Source organism: Callionymus lyra, chromosome 5 (assembly GCF_982586985.1).
Source record: "Callionymus lyra chromosome 5, fCalLyr1.hap1.1, whole genome shotgun sequence".
NCBI lineage: Eukaryota > Metazoa > Chordata > Actinopteri > Syngnathiformes > Callionymidae > Callionymus > Callionymus lyra.
Genome location: NC_141822.1, coordinates 5221539 through 5247092, shown reverse-complemented (window position 1 = coordinate 5247092; position 25554 = coordinate 5221539). Strand labels below are relative to the sequence as shown.

Sequence of the window (25554 nt, the reverse complement as noted above, 5' to 3'; positions counted from 1 at the left end):
TATCACAACACCAGAGTCAAGTACTCGACAATGCTACACATATATAATTGTTACTACACTATCACAACACCAGAGTCAAGTACTGGACAATACTACACATATATACTTGTTACTACACTATCACAACACCAGAGTCAAGTACTGGACAATACTACACATATATCCTTGTTACTACACTATCACAACACCAGAGTCAAGTACTGGACAATACTACACATATATACTTGTTACTACACTATCACAACACCAGAGTCAAGTACTGGACAATACTACACATATATACTTGTTACTACACTATCACACTATACAAATATCTACTCCGTTTATTTGCTATGACTGAGGACGAGAGGATACAGTGAGTCCAGCAGCTTTTAAAGCTGATGTTTGGACATATTTTGGTTTGAAAACAAATGAAAGCAGTTACGACTTCGTCAAGAGTCATGTGGTCTGTAAATACTACAACACCAGAGTCAAGTACTGGACAATACTACACATATATACTTGTTACTACACTATTACTATATATCGTATCATTGACCATGTATCGTGATACGTATCAACAGATCTTGACTGAACTACAAACGTTACAAAAGGCTTGTGAATGTTATGCACTGGTGTTGAGGCGCGAGTCAAAAACAGTCAGAGACAGGAAGTGTGAGGAAACATCTCCAGCCTTCACTCCATCACCTGTTGGCCAACAGCTCCGACACGGTGCCGGAGGGCGAGGTGAGCGACATGGAAAGGTCGCCGCGGCGACGACACAGGATGGAGGCGCGGACCACGACGTGCTCCACGTAAACAACGAGCTGCTGCCGGGATCCTCGGGAACAGCCTGAAGTCTGGAGCGCAGATGTCAACACGACGCCGGGATGAATTGTTCTGTCACGAGGAGGAGAAGAAAGAGAGCGAGATGAAAGGGACGAGAGAAAACGTGGGAGTTTCAAGGAGAGAGAAATGACATGAAAGCGAGACAGAAATAGATGAAGTGTGATGAAGGCAGGAGAATCAAGGGAAGCCCTGACTCTCAGACCTGCTGCTGTCGACGGGGTTTTCCTGCTCGCACTGGTGCTGAGGGGCGACGAGCTTCCACCGCTCGGATCCTCTCACCATCGCCTCGGCATCCAGCAGACCGAAGCCGTACACGTGACTCACTGCCAACACAAAACAAGCTGCAGTTTAGAAAACCTCTGCGGTGGATTCCATCAGAAAAACAACCTTGGTTCGGATCTTCCTTGATGTTTGACCCAATTTAACGTCTGCACAGAAGATGCTTTTCTCACGAGGGTGGGTTTATTTCCACTAATTCCATTTCTGGCTTCCACAAAAATACTTTCATCAGTCATCTATTCTGCGTACTGCGAAGCTATGCAGTATTACTCCCCCGAAGGTGACCTAGTATTACCCCCCTATCTTTGTAGTATTACTCTGTAGTATTTAACCATTAGTTTTCATAGAATAAGTCCATGAGGCTTATTTGTACTAAAACATGAGTCATTGTAGTATAACTCCGTGAGGCTACATAGTATTATTCCACAAGTCTTTGCGGTATTACGATGTGAGGCTCAGTAGTATTACTCTTCAAGGCTTCTCAGTATTACTCTGCATGGCTCCATATTAGTACTCACACCAAGAATCTTCTTAGCATTACTCCGAGACTCTTCATAGTATAAGTCCAAGAGTCTTCATAGTATTACTCCAAGAGTCTTTGTAGTATTACTCCAAGAGTCTTCGTAGTATAACTCCAAGAGTCTTCGTAGTATAACTCCAAGAGTCTTCGTACTATAACTCCAAGACTCTTCATAGTATTAGTCCAAAAGTCTTCATAGTATTAGTCCAAAAGTCTTCATAGTATTAGTCCAAAAGTCTTCATAGTATTAGTCCAAAAGTCTTCATAGTATTACTCCAAGGGTCTTTGTAGTATTACTCCAAGAGTCTTCATAGTATAACGCCAAGAGTCTTCCTAGCAATACTCTCCCAGGATCCATAGTATTACTCTGTAAGGCTACTATGGAAAATGGTAGCAAAAGTTCGACATTATTCAGAAACAAAACTATTTCAAAAGTATTTTCCCTTCAATCCAAAAACAGAACTAAAACTATTTGAATCAAGGTCACACAAAAATACTTAATTTGATTTATATTTTATTTATTTTTGGAATTTATTTAACCTTTTTTATTGACAATTTATTTTTGAGTGAAGCAACTTTTTGATTGACAGACAAAGAAACAAAACTAACATCATAGAGAAAATACTTTGATTTATATTTTAAACAATATTGAGTTTATTTTAATCTCCTTGATATTTATTTTTTCCTCATTGATCCAAAGGAACTTTTGATGTGAAATAAAGTTTAAAAATACAGTGTATGTTGACACGTATAGAAGAAGGATCAATAAATTTGATCTATTATCACTCACCTCTGAGTCCGGCGCCGTTGACCTGCCAGTCCGGAGCCACGAGGCGTCGAGACGTTGAGGTTCTGACTATGATGTGCTGGACGTCTCTCCAGGTGAGCGAGGGGCTGAAGAACCAGAGGAGAACATAAGAATATAGGACCATCTCTGATCCGGTCTCGTCGCTCCTCAGACATACTTGGCCTCCAGAGCGAGAGCGACGACTCCGGCGCCGACGGCGGACGCCTGAGACGGACCGCACTGGCCTCGGACGCAGGTCCGGTTCCGACCCGGCACGAGCTGCGAGCGGAGACATCGGCCAGAACGAGGCCGGTTCAAGAAAGTGTCACTTTAAAGAGCACTTAAGAGCCGACAGTAACTCTGACAGAATGTACGACGGCGCAGTCAGAGGGTCTCGGGCAAGTTGTCAGGAATGCAAAGTAGAGTCTCAGCAGAAGAAGCAGTAAATAAATCATCTTTACCGAGATCGACTCAAAACGCCAGTCATTCCACAGACGCACGTTTGAATAAGATCAGCATCATCTGTGAGTAATGAGCCTACATATAAATGAATAAACACACACAGTTTAGAAGGAAAATAAATCCAATAATTAATAAAATGAAGAAAATAAATCCAATAATTAATGAATAAATTCAATTTAAAATAGTTTGAATGAATGTCAACCAAAACAACATTATTGTAGTTTAAAGAAAATAGCTTTAAGAAACTATGAAAAGCAGAATTTCGATAAAATAAGAGGAAATTATAGTTTTTAATTGTCCTTATTTATGTTTTTTGTCTGAATGAAAATGGAAAATGAGTTTTTACCAAAACATGTAAATATGATATGAAAACGATAACAATGATGCCAAGAAGAAGAAAAAGGAGAAGATGAAGAAGGAGACGGAAGAGAAGGAGGACAAAAATTACGAAGAGAAGAAGGAAAGGACCAGAAAAAAATGAGTAGAAGAAGAAGGAGAACAAGGATGAAGAAGAGTAGGAGGAGGAGAAGAGGGGAGAAAAGAAGCAGGAAGATGAGAAGAAGTAGGAGAAAAAGAAATGAGAAGGAGGAGGAGAAGAACGAGGACAAGAAGAAGAGAAGAAAAGGAAGAAAAGAACAAGAAGGTGGAGGAGAAGAAGGAGCAAAAAAGAAGGAAGAGGAGAAGAAGAGCAGAGGGAGGAGAAGAAGGATCACGGGAAGAAGAGGAGGAGAAGAAAAAGAAGAAGGTCAAGAAGGAGGAGACTAATGAGAAGTAGGAGAAGGACTAAAAGGAGGAAGAGGAAAGGAGAAGAAGCAGGAGCTGGAGGAGATGAAAAAGAAAAAGTTGGATAAGAAGAAGTTGGAGGAGAAGAAGAAGAAGTTGGAGGAGATGAAAAAGAAGAAGTTGGAGGAGAAGAAGAAGGAGTTGGAGGAGAAGAAGATGGAGGAGAAGAAGAAGGAGTTGGAGGAGAAAAAGATGGAGTTGGAGGAGGAGAAGAAGGAGTTGGAGGAGAAGAAGATGGAGTTGGAGGAGAAGACGATGGAGTTGGAGGAGAAGAAGAAGGAGTTGGAGGATAAGAAGAAGGAGTTGGAGGAGAAGAAGAAGGAGTTGGAGGAGAAGAAGAAGAAGTTGGAGGAGAAGAAGATGGAGTTGGAGGAGAAGAAGAAGAAGTTGGAGGAGAAGAAGAAGGAGTTGGAGGAGAAGAAGAAGGAGTTGGAGGAGAAGAAGATGGAGTTGGAGGAGAAGAAGAAGGAGTTGGAGGAGAAGAAGAAGGAGTTGGAGGAGAAGAAGAAGAAGTTGGAGGAGATGAAAAAGAAGAAGTTGGAAGAGAAGAAGAAGATGGAGTTGGAGGAGAAGAAGATGGAGTTGGAGGAGAAGAAGATGGAGTTGGAGGAGGTGAAGAAGGAGTTTTAGAAGATCTTCTTCTTCTTCTTCTGAGTCTTCTGTCTCCAGACCTGATCCCAGAGAAGATCCAGAGCTCTGGACTCACCACATCCTCTGCCTCCACAGCAGTGGCCAGCGTGGCCGCGCACCTCTCCAGGTACTCCGGTGGACTCCTCCCCCTGGACCTGCTGCTGCTGAGGGACACGGTGAAGATGCTGCCGCTGTAGCCGTCGCACGAGCAGTGGTCGTCTCTCCGGCCGCCACTTCCTGTCGCCCACAGGAACACGGAACCTTTTCCCCGACGACCCTGAGACCCCCGTCATCAGGACTCGCTCCAAGAGTTCAAGGTCGCTTCCTTCTCACCGTCCTCACGCCGTGCAGCAGAGCCCGGCGGGCCAGGGGTCCGGGGCCCTCCACGCTGGCGCCGTCATCCAGGGGGCCCCAGTCCGACACCAACACGTCCACGTGTTGAGGTTCGTGAGTCAGAGACGCCGCCTCGACTGCGTCCGTCACGTCGCCGCCCAACATGTCGACTCCTGAGTCAAAATGAGAAGGTTTTAAAGTACTTTGTATACTTTATACTTTATACTATACTGTAGTATAGAACATTGAATTTTCATTTCATCTGTCAAAAATGTTCATTCATTTTTTTCATTTCATTTTTTAAAATATAATAAATATATTTTTTTTATAATTTAATTAAATACTGTGTATATCGAAAGATTACCTTTTTTTTAACTCAAAAATTGAAATACAATTATATTAAAAATAATATTCTGATGTCACTGATATATTTTCACAATCATTGTTTGTATTTATTTATTTTTAATTAAATTTTAAAAATGGAATATTTTCAAAATCCTAATATATCAAAACACGTATTTTTTTAATCGATATATATATTTTAAATTTGATATATTTATATATGTTGGTATAATAGTATCACCAAATAATACTAAAAGAAAACAAAGCAGTTCAATAATGAATTAAACAATATCGAATTTAAAACGTTTATTTTTTGTACTATTTGAATTACAATATCAAACTCTGTGTGAAAAATATTTTTTATTTAATTGAACACATTTAAATTAATTAAACATATCAAAATAATTGAATTAAATGGTTTAAAATAATGTAATTCATAAAATAACAATATCTAAAGAAATCCATTCAGAGTTTTCACATTTCAAATGTAAATTCAAACATAAATATTCTGATGACATTGATGTACGTCCAAAAAAATAAGATTATTTAACATAAATTAAATGATTATAAACCTCAAATAAAGTAAAAATAATGCAGTAAAACTGGTTAATATTGTTTTTTTTTGTGTGAACTTAAGAATCTTATCCGCTTGTTTAATTATTTATAATAAATACATATATTAAACTTTAACAAATTTTCAGTCACTGTCTGGAAGGTTTTCCCAGCATGCATTGCAACAGACACGGCAGACATTTTAATTTACAAACGTTATTTTGAAGAGGTGTATTTGCAGATTAATTTTAAACGAAGTTCGGTCCAACTCACCTCCGATCCGGGCCCGGAAAGAAACTCCGACGCTGCAGGAATGAGAGTTTCTGGCTGCGGCGACGATGGCAGCGACGCAGGGTTCGGTCCTGAGAGAAGCAACGTCGTCACGATCCATCTCATGATCTTGGTGCGACTAAGCATGTCTGGGCCTGTTAGCATGACGCTAACTTAAATATTAAACACAAATGTGTTGTTGTAACTTTACACTTCTGAGCGCCAACAATTGATTTTGTTTCAATAATATATTTAATTAAAAAACACCTGTGAAAGCATCAAGGATGGAACTCTGAGCTCGATTACTCATGTCTGTGGAAGGTTAGTTTTTCACTTTTAGTTGTTTGAATTCTTCATTTTGTTTACATGAAACATATTGAGTTTTTGTATCTTCATTATTAAATCCACAAAAGTTGCTTCAATAAAAAAAGAAGAAAAATCAATTTAAGATTTCAATTAAAAATGTTATTTTTAATTTTAATTAGTTTTAGTGTTTTCTTTCAATCTAATATATATATATACTGTATATAGTAGTCTTTTAAATTCAATGTAAAAATGTTGGTATAATAGAGTCACCAGACCAAACCAACAGAGCACTGAGCTACTGGATCGAAATTTCAGTCATTCATGACCAATTCAATAAAACAAATGTAACCTTAACTAATCAAATAATTGAATAAATCCTTAAAAAATAACATTCAAAGCTAAAAAAAAACAACCTTTCAATAATAAAATCAAAGTTTAAACGTTTAAAATGTCAAATTCAATGATTCAATGATCTTCTGGCACTGATTGACTTCCATGGAAACCTTTAAACGTCGACGTCAACAAGAGTTTTTGTTCGACGGTTGAATTAAAAAGCGACACATTCCCACGAGAGAACTCACTTCTTGGCATCGTCCCGGTTCTGATCCGATGTCTGTCCCTCGCGTCGCCTCGCATCACGACTCGCCCCGACATCCTGCACCAGAGAGAGAGAGAGAGAGTCTCAGACGCCATCGGCGATCTGTCTCCGTTTCACCAGACCGATCCCGAGGAGCGTAATTCACCGGGTCACTTAACGGATAAGTGGATCAGACGTTTAACGTCCGATCCGATACTCTCGCTCCAGAACCTCTGGACCCGGAACCGGCCCCGGCACCATCTGTCTCTCGCGCTCGGAGCTCGGCCAAATGGCTCAGGAATAATGTTTCTGGCTCTTACGTAGTTGGGCTTCAGGTCCGGACGGTCCCCCTCGACGCCGGCCCCGAGGACCGAGACCACCACCCCCGACCCGGTGTAGCCCCTGCTCCAGGCCCCGGGGACCCTCATGAGAGACTGCGGGGCCAGAGGAGAACAAATCAAAGGATTAAATCCTCGGGTTCTTGTGTTTTTGACTCACCAGGTAAGGTAGGATCGATGGGTTCGACCCCCCAGAGAGGGGCCCCTGGATGTGGAGGCCTGAGGTCCGTTTGGTTCTGTTCAGAACCACCTGCTGCTGAAGCCATTCCACCTGGAAGGAAACACATTAGATACTACTTTAAAATGTAAACTAGACAGATTAACTAGTATGTGTGACAGACCTACGGCCGTATTTATGTGACGTAAAACTTCCTATAGAAACTTTTCCAATAATCCAAACATGTATATTCAAGAATTTTGTCCTCAGTTTTAGTAATATTTTACGATTTTAATCTCGTAATAAACTATGTTCCTACGATTTTAATCTCGTAATAAAGTATTTTCCTACGACTTTAATCTCGTAATAAAATATGTTCCTACGACTTTAATCTCGTAATAAACTATGTTCCTACGACTTTAATCTCGTAATAATCTATGTTCCTACGACTTTAATCTCGTAATAAAATATGTTCCTACGACTTTAATCGCGTAATAAAGTATTTTCCTATGACTTTAATCTCGTAATAAACTATATTCCTACGACTTTAATCTCGTAATAAACTATGTTCCTACGACTTTAATCTTGTAATAAACTATATTCCTACGACTTTAATCTCGTAATAAACTATGTTCCTACGACTTTAATCTCGTAATAAAGTATTTTCCTACGACTGTAATCTTTTAATAAAGTATTTTCCTACGACTTTAATCTCGTAATAAAATATGTTCCTACGACTGTAATCTCGTAATAAACTATGTTCCTACGACTTTAATCTCGTAATAAAATATGTTCCTACGACTTTAATCTCGTAATAAACTATATTCCTACGACTTTAATCTCGTAATAAACTATGTTCCTACGACTTTAATCTTGTAATAAACTATATTCCTACGACTTTAATCTCGTAATAAACTATGTTCCTACGACTTTAATCTCGTAATAAAGTATTTTCCTACGACTGTAATCTCTTAATAAAGTATTTTCCTATGACTTTAATCTCGTAATAAAATATGTTCCTACGACTGTAATCTCTCAATAAAGTATTTTCCTACGACTTTAATCTCGTAATAAACTATGTTCCTACGACTGTAATCTCTCAATAAAGTATTTTCCTACGACTTTAATCTCGTAATAAAATATGTTCCGACGACTGTAATCTCTTAATAAAGTATTTTCCTACGACTTTAATCTCGTAATAAAATATGTTCCGACGACTGTAATCTCTTAATAAAGTATTTTCCTACGACTTTAATCTCGTAATAAAATATGTTCCGACGACTGTAATCTCTTAATAAAGTATTTTCCTACGACTTTAATCTCGTAATAAAATATGTTCCTACGACTGTCATCTCTTAATAAAGTATTTTCCTATGGTTTAAATCATGAATAAAGAATTTCCCCAAAATTTTAATCTCTTAATAATAATAATAATATTATGAGGTGAAGCTTCATATAGAAACTTTTCCAATAATCCAAACATGTATATTCAAGACTTTTGTCTTCAGTTTTAGTAATATTTTATGATTTTAATCTCGTAATAAACTATATTCCTACGACTTTAATCATGAACAAAGCATTTTCCTACAACTTTAATTTTCTAATAAACAATTTTCCTAAGAATTTATTCTCGTAATAAACTATTTTCCTACGAAATTAACGTCGTATTAAACTTTTTTTTCCACGACTTAAATCTCGTAATAAATTATTTTCCTGCGACTTTTATCTTGAAGTAAAATAAAATATATATATTTTTTATAAGGTATTTTGTACGACTTTAATTGATTGATTGAATTAATTTTCTTATAAAAGATTTTCCTACTACTTTATTCTTGTAATAAAGTATTCTATACAAATATAATCTTGTAGTAAAAGATTGTTTTAGTCTTACTTTGAACATTATAACGGAAACATTTGCTTCACTTTACGTCGTCAAAGATTCTAAAACATGTATTTTCAAGTGTGGAGTCGTGGCTACAGCGCCCCCTGCCTGTGACCGTCCACACACAGAAGGTGATGCAGCAGATTTGTTGGAGATCTGCAGTGTCTTATATCACCTCGCTTGAATATCAGCCGAGGAAATCTGAATGAAGCCAGGATGAGTCACGGAGTCGCTTGGAAATGAAATAATAACAACATTTCTTTTGCAGAAATTGTTTCTCCACAAAAGTAATATCGAGTTTGTCTCTGGCTTCCACGAAATAAAACAGCTTGATTAAACAATCTGTTCTCATAATGTGGGAGGTTGGAGTCACTTCGCACACCATTTTCTACAAAGGACGAGAAATAAACATATATAAATGTATGAATACATGAATGTGTAAAATATATACGTATATATAAACGTTGACAATTACTTACTTATCTTTTCTTGTCGAAGACGGTTGCTATTTATAGGTTAGGTTATATCTATGTTTCTACTTTTCGTCTTTTATTTATGAGATTGTAAATCATGAGCAATTTCCAGGACTATTTGCACTTTGTCATCCCTTGCACTTTGTGCTTTAAATTTGAATTTTGTTCCTATTATTTGCTTGTTGTTCTTGTTTTTATGGTTCTATTGTCTGCTGTGAACTGGAAACCTAATTCACCAAGATCTCCAGAGAAATGTATAAAGTCAAGCCATCCATCCATCCATCCATCCATCCTCCTTCTATCCATCCATCCATCCATCCATCCATCCATCCATCCATCCATCCACCCTCCATCCATCCATCCATCATCTATCCATTCATCCATCCATCCAAAGTAATAGAAGCTATGACGAACGTACGATGCTTCGTTAAGTTAGTAGTAGTTGATCCAATGACATCGATGTAACAAATCACTCTCAGTTTTTATAGCAAATGTCTAAATAAATAAAAAGCAAAATAAAAAATAGAAATAAAGATGAAATTTAGAAAAACGTTAATAATGAACATGTTGACGTAAAGACATTAAATATACAAATAGACACATTAAAATGTTTAAATAAATAAAATGTTGTAATTTATTTTATTCAACAGTTATATATTAATTCATACTTGTATTTATAATGCTCTCGTTTCCTTTCCTTCATAATTTCCAGGCATTGTTTACTCACGGCTCATGTGATGGAATAATAAAAAATAATGATAATCATGTTAAAATCGCGCATCAAGCAAGAGTTTTTGTTAAAGATTTTCTCTTTAAGACAGAACCAAACGATTGCTGAGCTACTTAAACATTCAGCCAATCACGGTGTCACTATCACACCAGCATTTTTACATTGAATTTAAGGGACTGCAAATTAAAAAACATTTAATTTAGAACATTTATTTTTGAGTTATGGGAATAAGAACATCTAACTCTATTTGTAAAAAATGTTAGTACCTATTTTAAAGATAAAAACAACCTTTTAATATCCACATGTAAGGAAATGACACTTTTACTGTAATCAATCATCTAGATTTAACACACATTTCAAATAGTCACTTGATTAACTGATAATCTTACATATTGAATTCATATTAAATAATCCTATTCTTGCACTGCATTCACTTAAATTAAACTCAGGTTCACAACTCACAGGTCGAGGTCACAAAGCCTCACACACACAGAAAGATTAAACAATCCCAGACTCCCAGGAAGGCTGGACACCTGTTTGAGAATTCACTCTGAAGGACACAAGACGCTGAGAACAGACAGATTTGAGAAAACAACAACCTTCAGTAAGTTTCCACTACGATCAAGTGCGACCGGCCATCTTAGAATCAAGTGTTTAGAGTTACTGACCAATCCTACATTCACATTTGACTAGAGGCGTTGACCTGAATATTCTACTATAAAGATCCACCATTTTGTCTGATCTTTGCGTTCTGGCATTCGAAGACGTCTGCGATAGATCTCTCTGCTTGCTAGCGCCCGTGTTCACGTAAGTTTGTCTCTGACTTTTGCATAATTCACTAAACGAGCATTTTTCTTAAACTCATCCATGTGTCTGTCCTTCATTCCATCACCACGTACGAGGCTAGGGAGGGGTCGGTTCATCGGAACACAAAAACCCCTAACACACATATTTAATACAATTATTCAATATTGTGGCTTTATCTACTAACAATAACAAGTCCATCGTCCAAGTATCACGACCAACGAACATGTGAAAAGAAAATTAAATCATGAACTACTTTATTTATCAAAAGGCTAAACAAAAAGAGCAGGCACAAAAAACTGGATAAAAAATACATAAAAACGACAAGAGAACGTACCAGGAATTTGTTGGTGTCTGACAGAGTCTGACAGACGAAGGGTTTTTAAACAACAACACAATCAAGAGGAACAGATGAAGGAACAGGTGACGCTCATCAGGAGCACAAGAGGAAGTTGACGAGACAAGGATCAGGGCTTCACAATAAAACCAGAAAGTGAGACAAGAGGGAACAAAAATACACTTTGACAAAAAAGTTAGTTTAACAGAAAGTGTTAAAATCTTTGGACAGGGAGTGTCGGTGTGATAGAAGATCCAAGCGTACAATCATGGTTGTGTATTTATGGTTTTCAACACGTGTTGTGTTGACTGTTGTAGTTCTTTACGGCCCCCACGACTGAAACTAGTTCAGAGCCACCGAAAATTGGACAATAATTCTTCCGTGCAATGTGTTCTGGATTCTTCTAATACAACCGGTGCAGCTTCACCGGAGACAGACACTAAAACTGATTTATATTTTGACTCCTTTTAACCAGTGAGTCCTCGACAACTGTCCCTGATTGTTTCCTCCTCAAAGTCCACAACATGTCTTCTGAATCCTAGTCCCACATCTTAAAGAACTGTTCCCCTTACTTAGCACTTTCATACTTGACATTATTAACTTGTCAATGACATCATGTGCCTCAGATTTTTAAAGTTGCAGTAATTAAACCTCTCCTTTAAAACTCTTGATCCAGAGGTTCTCACTAACTATAGTTATATCTCTTGATCCAGAGATTCTCACTAACTATAGTTCTATCTCTTGATCCAGAGGTTCTCACTAACTATAGTTCTATCTCTTGATCCAGAGGTTCTCACTAACTATAGTTCTATCTCTTGATCCAGAGGTTCTCACTAACTATAGTTGTATCTCTTGATCCAGAGGTTCTCACTAACTATAGTTCTATCTCTTGATCCAGAGGTTCTCACTAACTATAGTTCTATCTCTTGATCCAGAGGTTCTCACTAACTTTTGTTCTATCTCTTGATCCAGAGGTTCTCACTAACTATAGTTCTTTCAGTTCTATTATATCAGTTCTTGTTCTACTAGATCTCAGTGCTGCATTTGACACTGTTGACACCAATTCCTTCTACTGGGGCTAGAAAACCATATAGACATACGTGGAACTAAACTGGTTTAAATCTTACCTGTCGGATAGAATGCACTATGTACATGTCAACCACCTCTCATCGACACACACTAAGGTCACCTATGGTGTCCCACAAGGTTCTGTTCTTGGTCCAATACTATTCAAAATCTATATGCTCCCACTAGGGGACTTGATCAGAAGACACTCTATAAACTGTCACTGTTATGCAGATGACACCCAACTGTACTTGTCAATGAAGCCAGATGAAAGAAAACAGCTACACAACTACAGTCCTGTATCACATATATCAACAGCTACACAACTACAGTCCTGTATCACATATATCAACAGCTACACAACTACAGTCCTGTATTACAGATATTAACAGCTACACAACTACAGTCCTCTATCACACATATCAACAGCTACACAACTACAGTCCTGTATCACACATATCAACAGCTACACAACTACAGTCATGTATCTCACATATCAACAGCTACACAACTACAGTCCTGTATTACAGATATCAACGGCTACACAACTACAGTCCTGTATCACACATATCAACAGCTACACAACTACAGTCCTCTATCACATATATCAACAGCTACACAACTACAGTCCTGTATCACACATATCAACAGCTACACAACTACAGTCCTTTATCACACATATCAACAGCTACACAACTACGGTCATGTATCTCACATATCAACAGCTACACAACTACAGTCCTGTATTACAGATATCAATGGCTACACAACTACAGTCCTGTATCACACATATCAACAGCTACACAACTACAGTCCTCTATCACACATATCAACAGCTACACAACTACAGTCCTGTATCACACATATCAACAGCTACACAACTACAGTCCTGTATTACAGATATCAACAGCTACACAACTACAGTCCTGTATCTCACATATCAACAGCTACACAACTACAGTCATGTGTCACACATATCAACAGCTACACAACTACAGTCATGTATAACACATATCAACATCTACACAACTACAGTCCTGTATCACACATATCAACAGCTACACAACCACAGTCATGTATCTCACATATCAACAGCTACACAACTACAGTCATGTATCACACATATCAACAGCTACACAACTACAGTTCTGTATTACAGATATCAACCGCTACACAACTACAGTCATGTATCACACATATCAACAGCTACACAACTACAGTCATGTATCTCACATATCAACAGCTACACAACTACAGTCCTGTATCACACATATCAACAGCTACACAACTACAGTCATGTATCACACATATCAACAGATACACAACTACAGTCCTCTATCACATATATAAACCGCTACACAACTACAGTCCTGTATCACACATATCAACAGCTACACAACTACAGTCCTCTATCACACATATCAACAGCTACACAACTACAGTCCTCTATCACACATATCAACAGCTACACAACTACAGTCCTAGTTATACCACAAATCTCTAAATGTAGATTTGGAGCCAGGGCCTTTAGCCCTCTGCTGTGGGACCAACTACCGGCTTCATTCCGGAGGGCAGACAGCCTCCTGCTGTGACCCAGCTGTCAACAATGAGTCTGGTTCTGCTCGAGGTTTCTGCCTTCTAAAAGGACAACACAACACTGTGTTTTACTCAGTATTGAGTTGCTGGATCTGGTTTTACTTTCTTCACTATAGTCTTACTTCTACTTTAAAGTGTCTTGAGATAACTTTGTTATCAAAAGACACTTGAGATAAAATTGAATCGACTTCCATCAAAACGACTTCCATCGAATCGATGGATCAAAATCTCAGACAACTTCAATATATTTAAGACATTTGAAGGAGCATAAATACACGTTACATATTTTATATAATATAAAATATTACCGATGAAATCAGTCGATTAAAAGAAAAGACACTGGAGTTAAAATCCGACTTTAACCTCCAGAAGTCGCTTCTTACTTCTTCTTTAAAATAAACGATCCAACACTTCCGCCACGATAAATGTGACAAGAGCTCGGAGAAAAAAACTTTTTAATAACTTTTTTTCGTGGACTTTCGTCCTCCATGAATTACACCAGATGAGGATTTATCTCCGGACGCTGAGCAAACCAACGGAATTGAATTCAAACCTTCAGCAGCAACAATTGATGCTAAAGTATTAACTATTAATTCCGCTGATGAATTATGGAGGAGGCGACAGAAGCGGAGCGGCTCCTCTCCGGAGATCTTATCCCGGCACGTAGGAACGTTCAAGCCCGTGTTAAGTACGAGTCCATCTTTAATCCGAGCTCATGAATAGACCATGACGTGAATGTAGAAGAACTCGTGGGTACGAGCGTCACGCGTGTTTGATCTGGCGTGATTTGGTTGGTGGAGGTCGATGATCAAAGATCATGTTTGAGTCTGAGAGGAAGTCGTTGATGTGAGGTTTGATGTTTTCATTTAATGAATCGAGCGACTGTTGCTGTACCGAAGTCCAGCCGAGGCTCTACTCCGAGACTCCTGCGGGCACCTTTGCTCCCGAAGTCTAAAGGAACGACTCCTGAACTCATTTCTGCGACAGAAAATTAATCTGAAAAATTATTTTTACAGCTTTGAAAAATGAAGTTTTCAGATGTATTTATATGTTGATTGACTTTATTCAAAAACTTAAAAAAGTTAAGAGAAATTCTTTGGAATATTTTAATAACTAGCTCAGTTTTTGACCAAATTAAAACCATAAAAACATTGGATTACTGAGCAGAACTAGAACTTCCATTCATAAGTTACATTGACCCTTGTGTTGTCTCTGGGTCAAAGTGACCAGAAGGCCCGAAACAAATATGTTTCTGGTATCCCTTGTGTTATCTCTGGGTCAAAGTGACCCCGAAGACCCCAAAAACCAATGTCTTTGTGGTATCCCTTGTGTTATCTCTGGGTCAAAGTGACCAGAAGGCCCGAAACAAATATGTTTCTGGTATCCATTGTGTTATCTCTGGGTCAAAGTGACCAGAAGCCCTGGAAACAAATGTGTTTTTGGTATCCATTGTGTTATCTCTGGGTCAAAGTGACCTGAAGGCCTGGAAACAAATGTGTTTGTGGTACCGCTTGTTTTGTCTCTGGGTCAAGGTGACCCGAAGACCCATAAAACCAATGCGTTTCTGGTATCCCTTGTGTTGTCTCTAGGTCAAGGTGACCAGAGGGCCAGAAAACAAATGAGTTCGTGGTATCCCTTGTGTTGTCGCTTGGTCAAGGTGATCCGAAAAACAAATGTGTTTCTGGTATCACTTGTCTTATCTCTGGGTCAAAGTGACCCGAAGGCCTTGAAAAAATGTGTGTGGTATCGCTTGTGTTGTCTTTGGGTCAAGTACCCCGAAGGCCCACAAACAAATGTGTTTGTGGTATCCCTTGTGTTGTCTCTGGGTCAAGGTCAACCACCTCCCTGGCTTCCATAAATACACATCACTATCCATTTCATTTTTCTTTCTTGTGTTGTCATAATTTTTTCATGAATCAAGTTTTGATTGACTTTCGTGTTCATCGCTGCCCAGAGATCACACAATACTGTCACCTTCACTCTGAGAGGTTGGTGCCTTCATACCACTTGGACCTGGACTATATTTAGGTCCATCCTATGGTAAGATGACGAGTGCGTGTGTGTGTGTGTGTGTGTGTGTGTGTGTGTGTGTGTGTGTGTGTGTGTGTGTGTGTGTGTGTGTGTGTGTGTGTGTGTGTGTGTGTGTGTGTGTGTGTGTGTGTGTGTGTGTGTGTGTCGGGTGAACATGTGTGAGCTCATTGTTCTCGGGTCGGCAGCTGATTAATAATCCAGGACAGCGTTCCTGCTATCTCATCACCTCCGTCTCCTTGGCGATCCCAACAGTCGCTCCTTTGTTGGCTTCCACGGACCTCCTCGCCGTCTCCTGGTGCCGGAACGTGTAATGACCCCTCAGGTCCCCGATCTGTGTGAAAAAGAGTCGTGGAATGAGAACAAGAAAAAAAAAATTCATTTGAAGGTGCAAATGTTTTGTGAGGCTGTTCAATTATGGATCTTCGTCAGCGTCTCTGGTGCAGAAACGTTACACCAGCGATAGGTTTTCAGTGGAGAGAGAGAGAGACTCGTCACACACTGAACCTTTGTGTTCCAGCCTGAGGCGCGTGACGTTATCGGATTTTAATAAAAGTTTAATAATGGATGTGAGGGGTCAAGCGCCCCCTGCCAGTGATGAGATACTTCAATTAAGTCCGTGCTGACGCCGCTAAATTAAATTCTATTTCTGACCTCAATAACTGTGCTTCGTGATATTGCAGGTTTGATGTTGGTTTTTATGGAACAGAATGTTGTGTTGAAAGAAAAACTCCATGGAAATGTGAATAAAAGGCTCTGAAGTATTACTTCAAGAGGCCCTGTAGTATTACTTCAAGAGACTCTTTAGCTCTACTCTGATAGGCCCTGTAACTTTATTCCGAGAAGCTCAGTATTATTACTCCAAGAGGCCCTGTAGTATTACTCAGAGATGCTCTGTATCATTACTCTGAGAGGCTCTGTAGTATTACTCCCAGAGGCCCCGTAGTATTACTCCGAGAGGCTCTGTAGTATTACTCAGAGATGCTCTGTAGCATTACTCTGAGAGGCTCTGTAGTATTACTCAGAGATGCTCTGTAGCATTACTCCAAGAGGCCCTGTAGTATTACTCAGAGATGCTCTGTAGCATTACTTTGAGAGGCTCTGTAGTATTACTCTGAGAGGCCCCGTAGTATTACTCTGAGAGGCTCTGTAGTATCACTCCAAGAGACTCTTTAATATTACACCACAAGGCTCATTAGTATTACTCCGAGAGGCTGTGTAGTATTACTTCGAGAGGCTATGTAGTATTACTCTGAGATGCTCTGTGGTATTACTCCAAGAGACTCTGTAGCTCTACTCAGAGATGCTCTGTAGCATTACTCCGAGAGGCCCTGTAGTATTACTCCGAGAGGCTGTGTAGTATTACTTCGAGAGGCTATGTAGTATTACTCTGAGATGCTCTGTGGTATTACTCCAAGAGACTCTGTAGCTCTACTCTGAGAGGCTCTGTAGTATTACTCCAAGAGGCTCTTTAGTATTACTCCAAGAGACCTTGTAGTATTACTCTGAGAGGACATCAAATTCATTCACCAGCACTGTATTGATATTCAAAAACAAAATAAAAATATACTTATATTTTTCATCTTTTTTTAAAAATCACATTTTATTTTAATCATAGTTGTTTTTTGGTTATATTTGAAACAGGTGTTTATTGAAAAATATATTATTTTATTTACAATTAACAAGCAAATATTCATAGAATTAAATTAAACTTTCGGCCTCTAGATGGCAGCAGTTGTTACGTCCACCGCTGCTATAGTAACAATGAAATCCTGCGAGATCCCGGCGATGACTGAGGACGAGAGGATACAGTGACTCAAGAAGTTTTTAAAGCTGATGTTTGGACATATTTTTGGTTTGAAAACAATGTAAAGCAGTTACGACTACATCAAGAGTCATGTGGTCTGTAAATACTACAACACCAGAGTCAAGTACTCGACAATACTACACATATACTGTATCCTTGTTACTACACTATCACAACACCAGAGTCAAGTACTCAGCAATACTACAAATATATACTTGTTGCTACACTATCACAACACCAGAGACAAGTACTCGACAATACTACACATATATCCTTGTTACTACACTATCACAACACCAGAGTCAAGTACTCGACAATACTACACATATATCCTTGTTGCTACACTATCACAACACCAGAGTCAAGTACTGGATAATACTACACATATATCCTTGTTACTACACTATCACAACACCAGAGTCAAGTACTCGACAATACTACACATATATCCTTGTTACTACACTATCACAACACCAGAGTCAAGTACTCCACAATACTGCATATATATACTTGTTCCTACACTATCACAACACCAGAGTCAAGTACTGGAGAATACTACACATATATCCTTGTTGCTACACTATCACAACACCAGAGTCAAGTACTGGATAATACTACACATATATCCTTGTTACTACACTATCACAACACCAGAGTCAAGTACTCGACAATACTACACATATATCCTTGTTACTACACTATCACAACACCAGAGTCAAGTACTCCACAATACTGCATATATATACTTGTTCCTACACTATCACAACACCAGAGTCAAGTACTGGAGAATACTACACGTATATACTTGTTACTACACTATCACAACACCAGAGTGAAGTACTGGACAATACTACACTTATATACTTGTTACTACACTATCACAACACCAGAGTCAAGTACTGGACAATACTACACTTATATACTTGTTACTACACTATCACACACCAGAGTCAAGTACTCAACAATACTACAAAAACATCCTACATTTCATATGAACGGATTCTTGAAAATATTCACCTGTACTTCTTAAGACTTTGTTCTTCAAGTAGCTGATGGTTTTAACCAGTTCTACAAACTAAAACTCTTGACTTGTACTCGCGAGGGATTGGACGAGAAAGAGGAATCCAAGGTCGTGGGTTTGAAAAACTGATAAAATATGTTCCCAGTCCAGTTAATGAATTGGGTTCAGGAGGTGAGAGAGCAGAAGAGATTTTTGGCAGCTCAGCCTAACCTTCCGACGCAGACGCCGCTGACTTTGACACGGAAGGAAATTCAGGCAGTAAAAGAGTTTTTTCTCGAACTCTCCGTCTCTCGACACGCGACAGGAAAAGCTTTTTCATCAGGTTTCTTTTCGGCGCTTTCCTAAATCCTGCGTGGATATTGGCTATATTTCTGTCCGGCGCTTGTTGACTGTGCATTAAAAACACTGACATTTACGGCACCTCGCATCCCATAAAGCACAATTTACAGTATGCTCTCGCTCCGGTCGGGTATTTATAATGACCCTGTTTTTATAAATGTGTCACCGACAATCTCAGAACGACTTCTCTAATTAAATCTACGTGAATCATGTTTTTATTTGGAGAAGGCGACACGGGCTCAGGAATTTATCGTGTTCTCGTAAATAAGAAAAAAAAAGTGTCTGGTTTCATCTGAGATGTGTTTACGGCTGTGTTTTTTTTTAGTTAAACAAAAATGGACGATGCAGCTGCTTTATCTTTGACAGAAACTATAAGTAACAGAAGGAGCGTTTGATCAGTTCTGATTTGTTACTCTTATAAATATATCTTTTGTCAGTTTTGCAGGTCAAGTTAGTTGTGTTTGTTATGTTAGGATTATTTCGTTTTTGTGTATTTAAACGCAGTTTATTACTGTGCTTTTGTACTTTATACATTAAACATACTTTTGGCTTCTTGTTGTTTCTATTAGGATTATCTGTGCTCGTTTTGTGTATTCATACACAGTTTATTACTGTACTTTTATACTATATACATTAAAATATTAACTTCTTGTGTTTTTATATAAGGATTATTTATTATTGACGTTGTGAATTTACACAGTTTATTGCTGTACTTTACTACTATATACATAAAAAAATACTTTTGGCTTCTTTTGTTTTTATATAAGGATTAATTATTACTGACAATGTGTATTTATACACAGTTTACTTCTGTACTTTTCTACTATAAACATTAAAAATACTTTTGGCTTCTTGTGTTTTTACATAAGGATTATTTATTATTTTCTTTGTGTATTTATACATTGTTTATTACTTTACTTTTCTAATACATACATCAAAAATTGGCTTCTTGTGCTTTTATATAAGGATTGTTTATTATTAACTTTGTTTATTTATAAACAGTTAATATCTTAATATTTAAAAGAATATTTTGTGTACAAATAAATGGGCACAATTTCCTCCTTTATTAAATATATTTATTTTTCTTTTATTAAATTAATCCTCTTATTAACTATAATTCTATAAATTCATACTTTGAACCATATCATGATTTATTCTCCCTTGTATTATTTTACCTTAAATTCTCAATTTAAACATAAATGTTCTTTACCCTTTTCTGCACAGTTTCTTTAATCCTATTAAATAATACATGTGTGATGAAGAAAATTAGTAATTTTTCACGTACACAATTGTTAATAACTAAAAATAGAAAAATACGCAAACAAACAAACTCGTTTTTTCTGTGGTTTAATTTCAGGAATATAGCTATAAATAAAAAAATGTATTGGGCTCATTGGAAGATCAACCTTTTTGCTTGTTTTTGTTATAAATAAAAATTTATCAAGATCAAAATATTAATTATTCATCAATAAAAAAAGAAACATTTGTCATGATTTCTTAAACACACGTATATTTTTGAACATGTTCTTCTCTTTCACAGTCGGATTGAAAAGTCAAATGTCACCAAAGTGTCGCAGTAACGATCAACCACCACATCTACGGTCTCCGGAATTAAGAGTCGACAGGAAATTGTCTTAACCTTTACTTGTTTGTTCTCCTGACATCCTTCTTTTCCACTTCCTTCTATCCAACGAGTGGGAACATCCTGTCCTGGTGCCGAGCCATGTTTAGTTCTCGGATCATAAACACCAAAGGTTTTAACTCCAACTGTTCGCTAAACTATCGAGTCCTGCAGAAACTTGTGAGATCCATTTTAACAAGTACTAAAAGTGTTTTACTTCTTGGCAACACTTAAGATCCGGATACAAATTGTCAGGTTAGGAATCCGACTTTTACTTAAACAAAGAATAGAAATCAGATCTGGTTCAAAGTCACACGTTTTACTTGCAAGTAAGAGAGAAAAACACAGAGTTAACATGTCTGACTGTTGTATCTTCTTTAAAGTTTCACAAGCCGTTCATTATTTTACTCCAAAGTTTTCCCCCAAATACTTTATGAGTTATTATCTCTCAAGGTCAGGGTTTGCGTTTACTCTTTCAGAGATCGGTACCAGGTACAAAGTCATCTGTACTTCCACATTCTTTTATCACTCAAAAGGTTTTTAGAAATAAAACCAGTGAGAAAATAATATTATATGTTGTTTAGTACATTTTAGCTCAGCACTTAACCATCATAAATGTTAATTAATTAATAATACATTTCTAATTTATGGTTGAATGCTAGCAAGATGCTAATAAGAGCTTCATAGTGGTTAAATGCTTAATTATATACAGCAAATACACAAAAAACAACTAGTTTAATATTGATTTATATATGTTACCTGATCTATAGTGTAACCAAATCCATGATGCCTCCACTTCAGGAAGTAAAACATTTTAATTGTTGGCATTCCCTCCAGAGTGAGGCATAAATTAAAATGTTTATATATATAATTTTCAATTGGTAAAAACATTTTTTTTAACTTACTTGTCCCAGATTCAAGAATCCATATTTAGCTGCTATTCGGTCGACGGATCTCGGGTCGGCGTAAATTCTCACGGCCCAGTCGTTGGTGTAGACGGCGGCGTGGCAAGAGAGCAAAATGGTTCCAATGCAAGTGGCTAAAAAGAGCGCCATGGTCGCTGAGGTCGGCCTCGGAGTCCCGTCTACCTGCACAGGTGATTCACCGGCGCTGACACCTGAGAGTTTGGCTCATTATTTGAAACATAAAGTCTGAGATATGACGCTGTTATCTAACGGTGTTCATCTGATGTTCCTCCTGAGAAGGAATGAAACGTATCCGGCAGAGATGGCTTCACCTGGGAACAGGTGGATATCGTGTGACCGTTTCAACATGGCCGCCGGGTTTCGTCTTCCTTCCGTTGCCCTCGAGGTGCCGCCTCATCTGTTTTAATTACAAAGAGTCCTTTTTTATTTCCAAGCAGACCTTAACTTAACTTACACCTGTTGTGTTTCAAGTGTGTAACAAAGTGCTTAGATCTTCCAAATGCATTAGCAATAAAGCTAACGTTAGCATTATTATCTACTGAGGGTTGGTAGGTCAGGGCAGAGGGGGCCCCAACTGGCCCTAGAGGGGCCTCAGAGAATTAGTGGAAAGAATATAATTGAATTTAATATTAATATAATTAATTAATTAATTAAAAAAGCCTGATATTTAGATTCTCAAGTTTCCGATTGTACCTGAACACACCACCTGAGATCACTCTATGCAACCTGGGCAATTGCACCTGTTACCCAGTAGCGTGAAGCTAGTGAGCTTATTTTGTACTATTCTTATCTGTTGATAGTTTTTTTGAAAGGTTATTTCAAGGGAATATACTTTAATATAAAGTGGCAATGTCTTATTTTTTGCAGTATTTGTGAGTATTTTTTGCCAAATTTGAAGGATTTAAGCGAATTTACTGTAAAACAATATTTGAAAAACGTGTTTATATATCAGATTTACAAAAATAAACAAAAGTTAATCTTTATATATTTCTATTTTCCCCATTTAACTTTGGATATTTCCCTTTTTATTTTCACTTGACGGCCCCTCACAACAGTCACTGTATAAAATGTGGCTCCTAGTGGCATATTAACACATTTAACCCTTGTGTCATCTCTGGGTCAAGGTGACCCGAATGCCCGAAAAAAAATGTGTGTGGTATCCCTTGTGTTTTTTCTGGGTGAAGGTGACCTGGAGGCCAGAAAACAAATGCCTTTGTGGTATCCCTTGTGTTTTTTCTGGGTGAAGATGAACGACCACCACTGCAAATGTATTTATGGAAGCCAGGGAGGTTATTGACCTTCACCTAGAGATAACACAAGGGATACCACAAACACATTTGGCTTCTGGCCTCCAGGTCACCTTGACCCAGAAAAAACACAAGGGATACCACAAACACATTTAGATTCGGGCCTTCAGGTCACCTTGACCCTAAGATAACAAAAGGGATACCACACACATTTGTTTTTGGGCGTTCGGGTCACCTTGACCCAGAGATGACACAAGGGATACCACACACATTTGTTTTCAGGCGTTCGGGTCACCTTGACCCAGAAATAACCCAAGGGATACCCCAAACACATTTGTTTTAGGGCGTTCGGGTCACCTTGACCCAGAGATGACACAAGAGATACCACACACATTTGTTTTCAGGCGTTCGGGTCACCTTGACCCAGAGATGACACAAGGGATACCAGAAACACATTTGGTTTCGGGCCTTCAGGTCACCTTGACCCTAAGATAACACAAAGGATACCACAAACACGTTTGTTTTCGGGCTTTCGGGTCTCTTTGACCCAGAGATAACACAAGGGATACCACAAAGACATTGGTTTTCAAGCCTTTGGGCCACCTTAACTCTGACACACAGGTTAAACATGTGTATTTTCAAATAATCTATTTTAAATACAACAGTAAAGGAGATAAAAAGTATGAACCAGTGAATGACACAGGCGTCTGAGAAAAGATCATAAAAAGTCCAACACTTCACTAAATCATGGCAGGATTCCCTTCAGGACGTTTCATCTGGAAACATCCACATGATCCCCAGGAACCCTGAGGTCATGAAAGCATCTCAGGAGGTTTGTTTCAAAGCGGTGAGTGTTTGCCGTGCGGTCCTTAAAACACACACCGGGTTGGAGCGTTGATCCTCTGGCCGACGATATTTGCCTCCAGGCCACGGATGATGATTCTTTTTGGCCGAAAGCCTTTTTTTTCCCCCCCCGAGGGGCGGCAGAGCCGCTCGGAAAGTGATATCCCTGTGTTTTTTAAAAGATCCACTGCTGGAAGTGGGTCACCGCCCCGGGTCTATAAGAAGAACCATGAAGATGTTTTTTTTCTCTGGCGTTTAAAGTTTAATCTTCTGCTCAAATGAGAATCACCGTCGTTCGTTCTGGCATCGAGAAGGGAAACGAAAAGGTTACGCAACACGTTGAGCACAATTAGCATAAATTAGCAGCAGACTGTAGATGTTCAACAATGGAGGCGACGCCGGTGAAATAATAGCAGCTAATTAGCCTTTTAAATCTGGACCATCACGCCGGGAGACGACGACTCGAGGTCACATGACCACCGAGGGTGAGGTAAACAAGTCAAGCTTTGTTACTTCGTTTACCATCTGTGGTGAAACCTTATCTTCATCCTCCTCCTCCTCTTGTCTTTCTCTACGTCCTCCTCCACTTCTTCTCTGACCCTCATTGTTTTCTTTTTCTTCTGTCGTTCCTCCTTCTTTTAACCGTTCTTCATTCAAACTACCAACTCAATGATCCAACTATCGAATGTTATTCGTGTCACGGACACGACTCTGCAGCCAGAATTCTGAGCCGCTCTAGTAGAAGAACTCACATTTCTAAAATTCTAAAATTAGATCTTTTTAAATTCTGGTTCTTACTTTCGGATCTATTCTTGGTCAGACTTTCCATCAGTGATCTGATCCAGACTTACACCCCAGCTCGGGCTCTGAGGTCTGTGGATCAGAATCTACTGATGGTAGATCTAGTTCAACACTGCACAAAACTGACCACAAACTGTTTCCTTCAACTGAGAAAAATCTCTAAACTTAGGAAAATGTTGTCACAACATTATCTGGATCTTATAATCCATGTGTTTGTGTCGTTTACACTATTGTAACAGTTTATTTAGTGTCTAAACCAGAAGGATGTGTCTCGCCTGCAGTTCATACTAAACTCTGCAGCCAGAATTCTGAGCCGCTCTAGTAGAAGAACTCACATTTCTCCTTCAAGCTCTTCACTGGCTGCTCTAGTAGAAGAACTCACATTTCTCCTTCAAACTCTTCACTGGCTGCCAGTTTCTTTCAGGATCATTTTAAAATTCTGGTTCTTACTTTCAGATCTATTCATGGTCAGACCTTCCATCAGTGATCTGATCCCGACTTACACCCCAGCTCGGGCTCTGAGGTCTGTGGATCAGAATCTACTGATGGTTCCTGAACTTCCGGACCAGAGGAGAGAAATCCTGACCTGACATCTGAAGACACTTTTTATTTGAGCTTTTCCTTGATTCTATGAGACTCCTGTATTTTTCTCTGTGTTGTCTTGACCTTGTAAGTATATATTTTATTGAGTATTGTTTTGATTGTTTAAGCGCTTTGTGACCCTGGTCTAGAAAAGCGCTCTAGAAACGTCTAGAGCTACATGGCTAAACGGAAGCTAACACCACGCCTTGTGTAAATGTCTCGAGAAAACACCCATTTAACCACAAAACAACACAACAACAATAATAACACAATGAAACACAACTTAAT

General features: G+C 38.5%; 1 protein-coding gene across 1 annotated transcript in view; it reads right to left on the bottom strand.

Moving 5' to 3' along the window:
* The window catches only part of LOC148079104 (proprotein convertase subtilisin/kexin type 5-like), a 49249-nt gene extending 27327 nt beyond the window's left edge, over positions 1-21922 (bottom strand). Inside the window, exons 1-12 of the mRNA XM_087792244.1 lie at positions 21773-21922; positions 16309-16413; positions 7168-7278; positions 6990-7103; positions 6674-6747; positions 5790-5878; positions 4623-4795; positions 4366-4566; positions 2593-2693; positions 2418-2521; positions 1031-1151; positions 688-879 (exon numbers count right to left, since the gene is read on the bottom strand). Of these exons, the coding sequence (XP_087648370.1) occupies positions 688-879; positions 1031-1151; positions 2418-2521; positions 2593-2693; positions 4366-4566; positions 4623-4795; positions 5790-5878; positions 6674-6747; positions 6990-7103; positions 7168-7278; positions 16309-16413; positions 21773-21922 (1535 nt within the window). The remainder of the gene's footprint in view (positions 1-687; positions 880-1030; positions 1152-2417; positions 2522-2592; positions 2694-4365; positions 4567-4622; positions 4796-5789; positions 5879-6673; positions 6748-6989; positions 7104-7167; positions 7279-16308; positions 16414-21772) is intronic.
* Positions 21923-25554: the final 3632 nt, after the last annotated feature.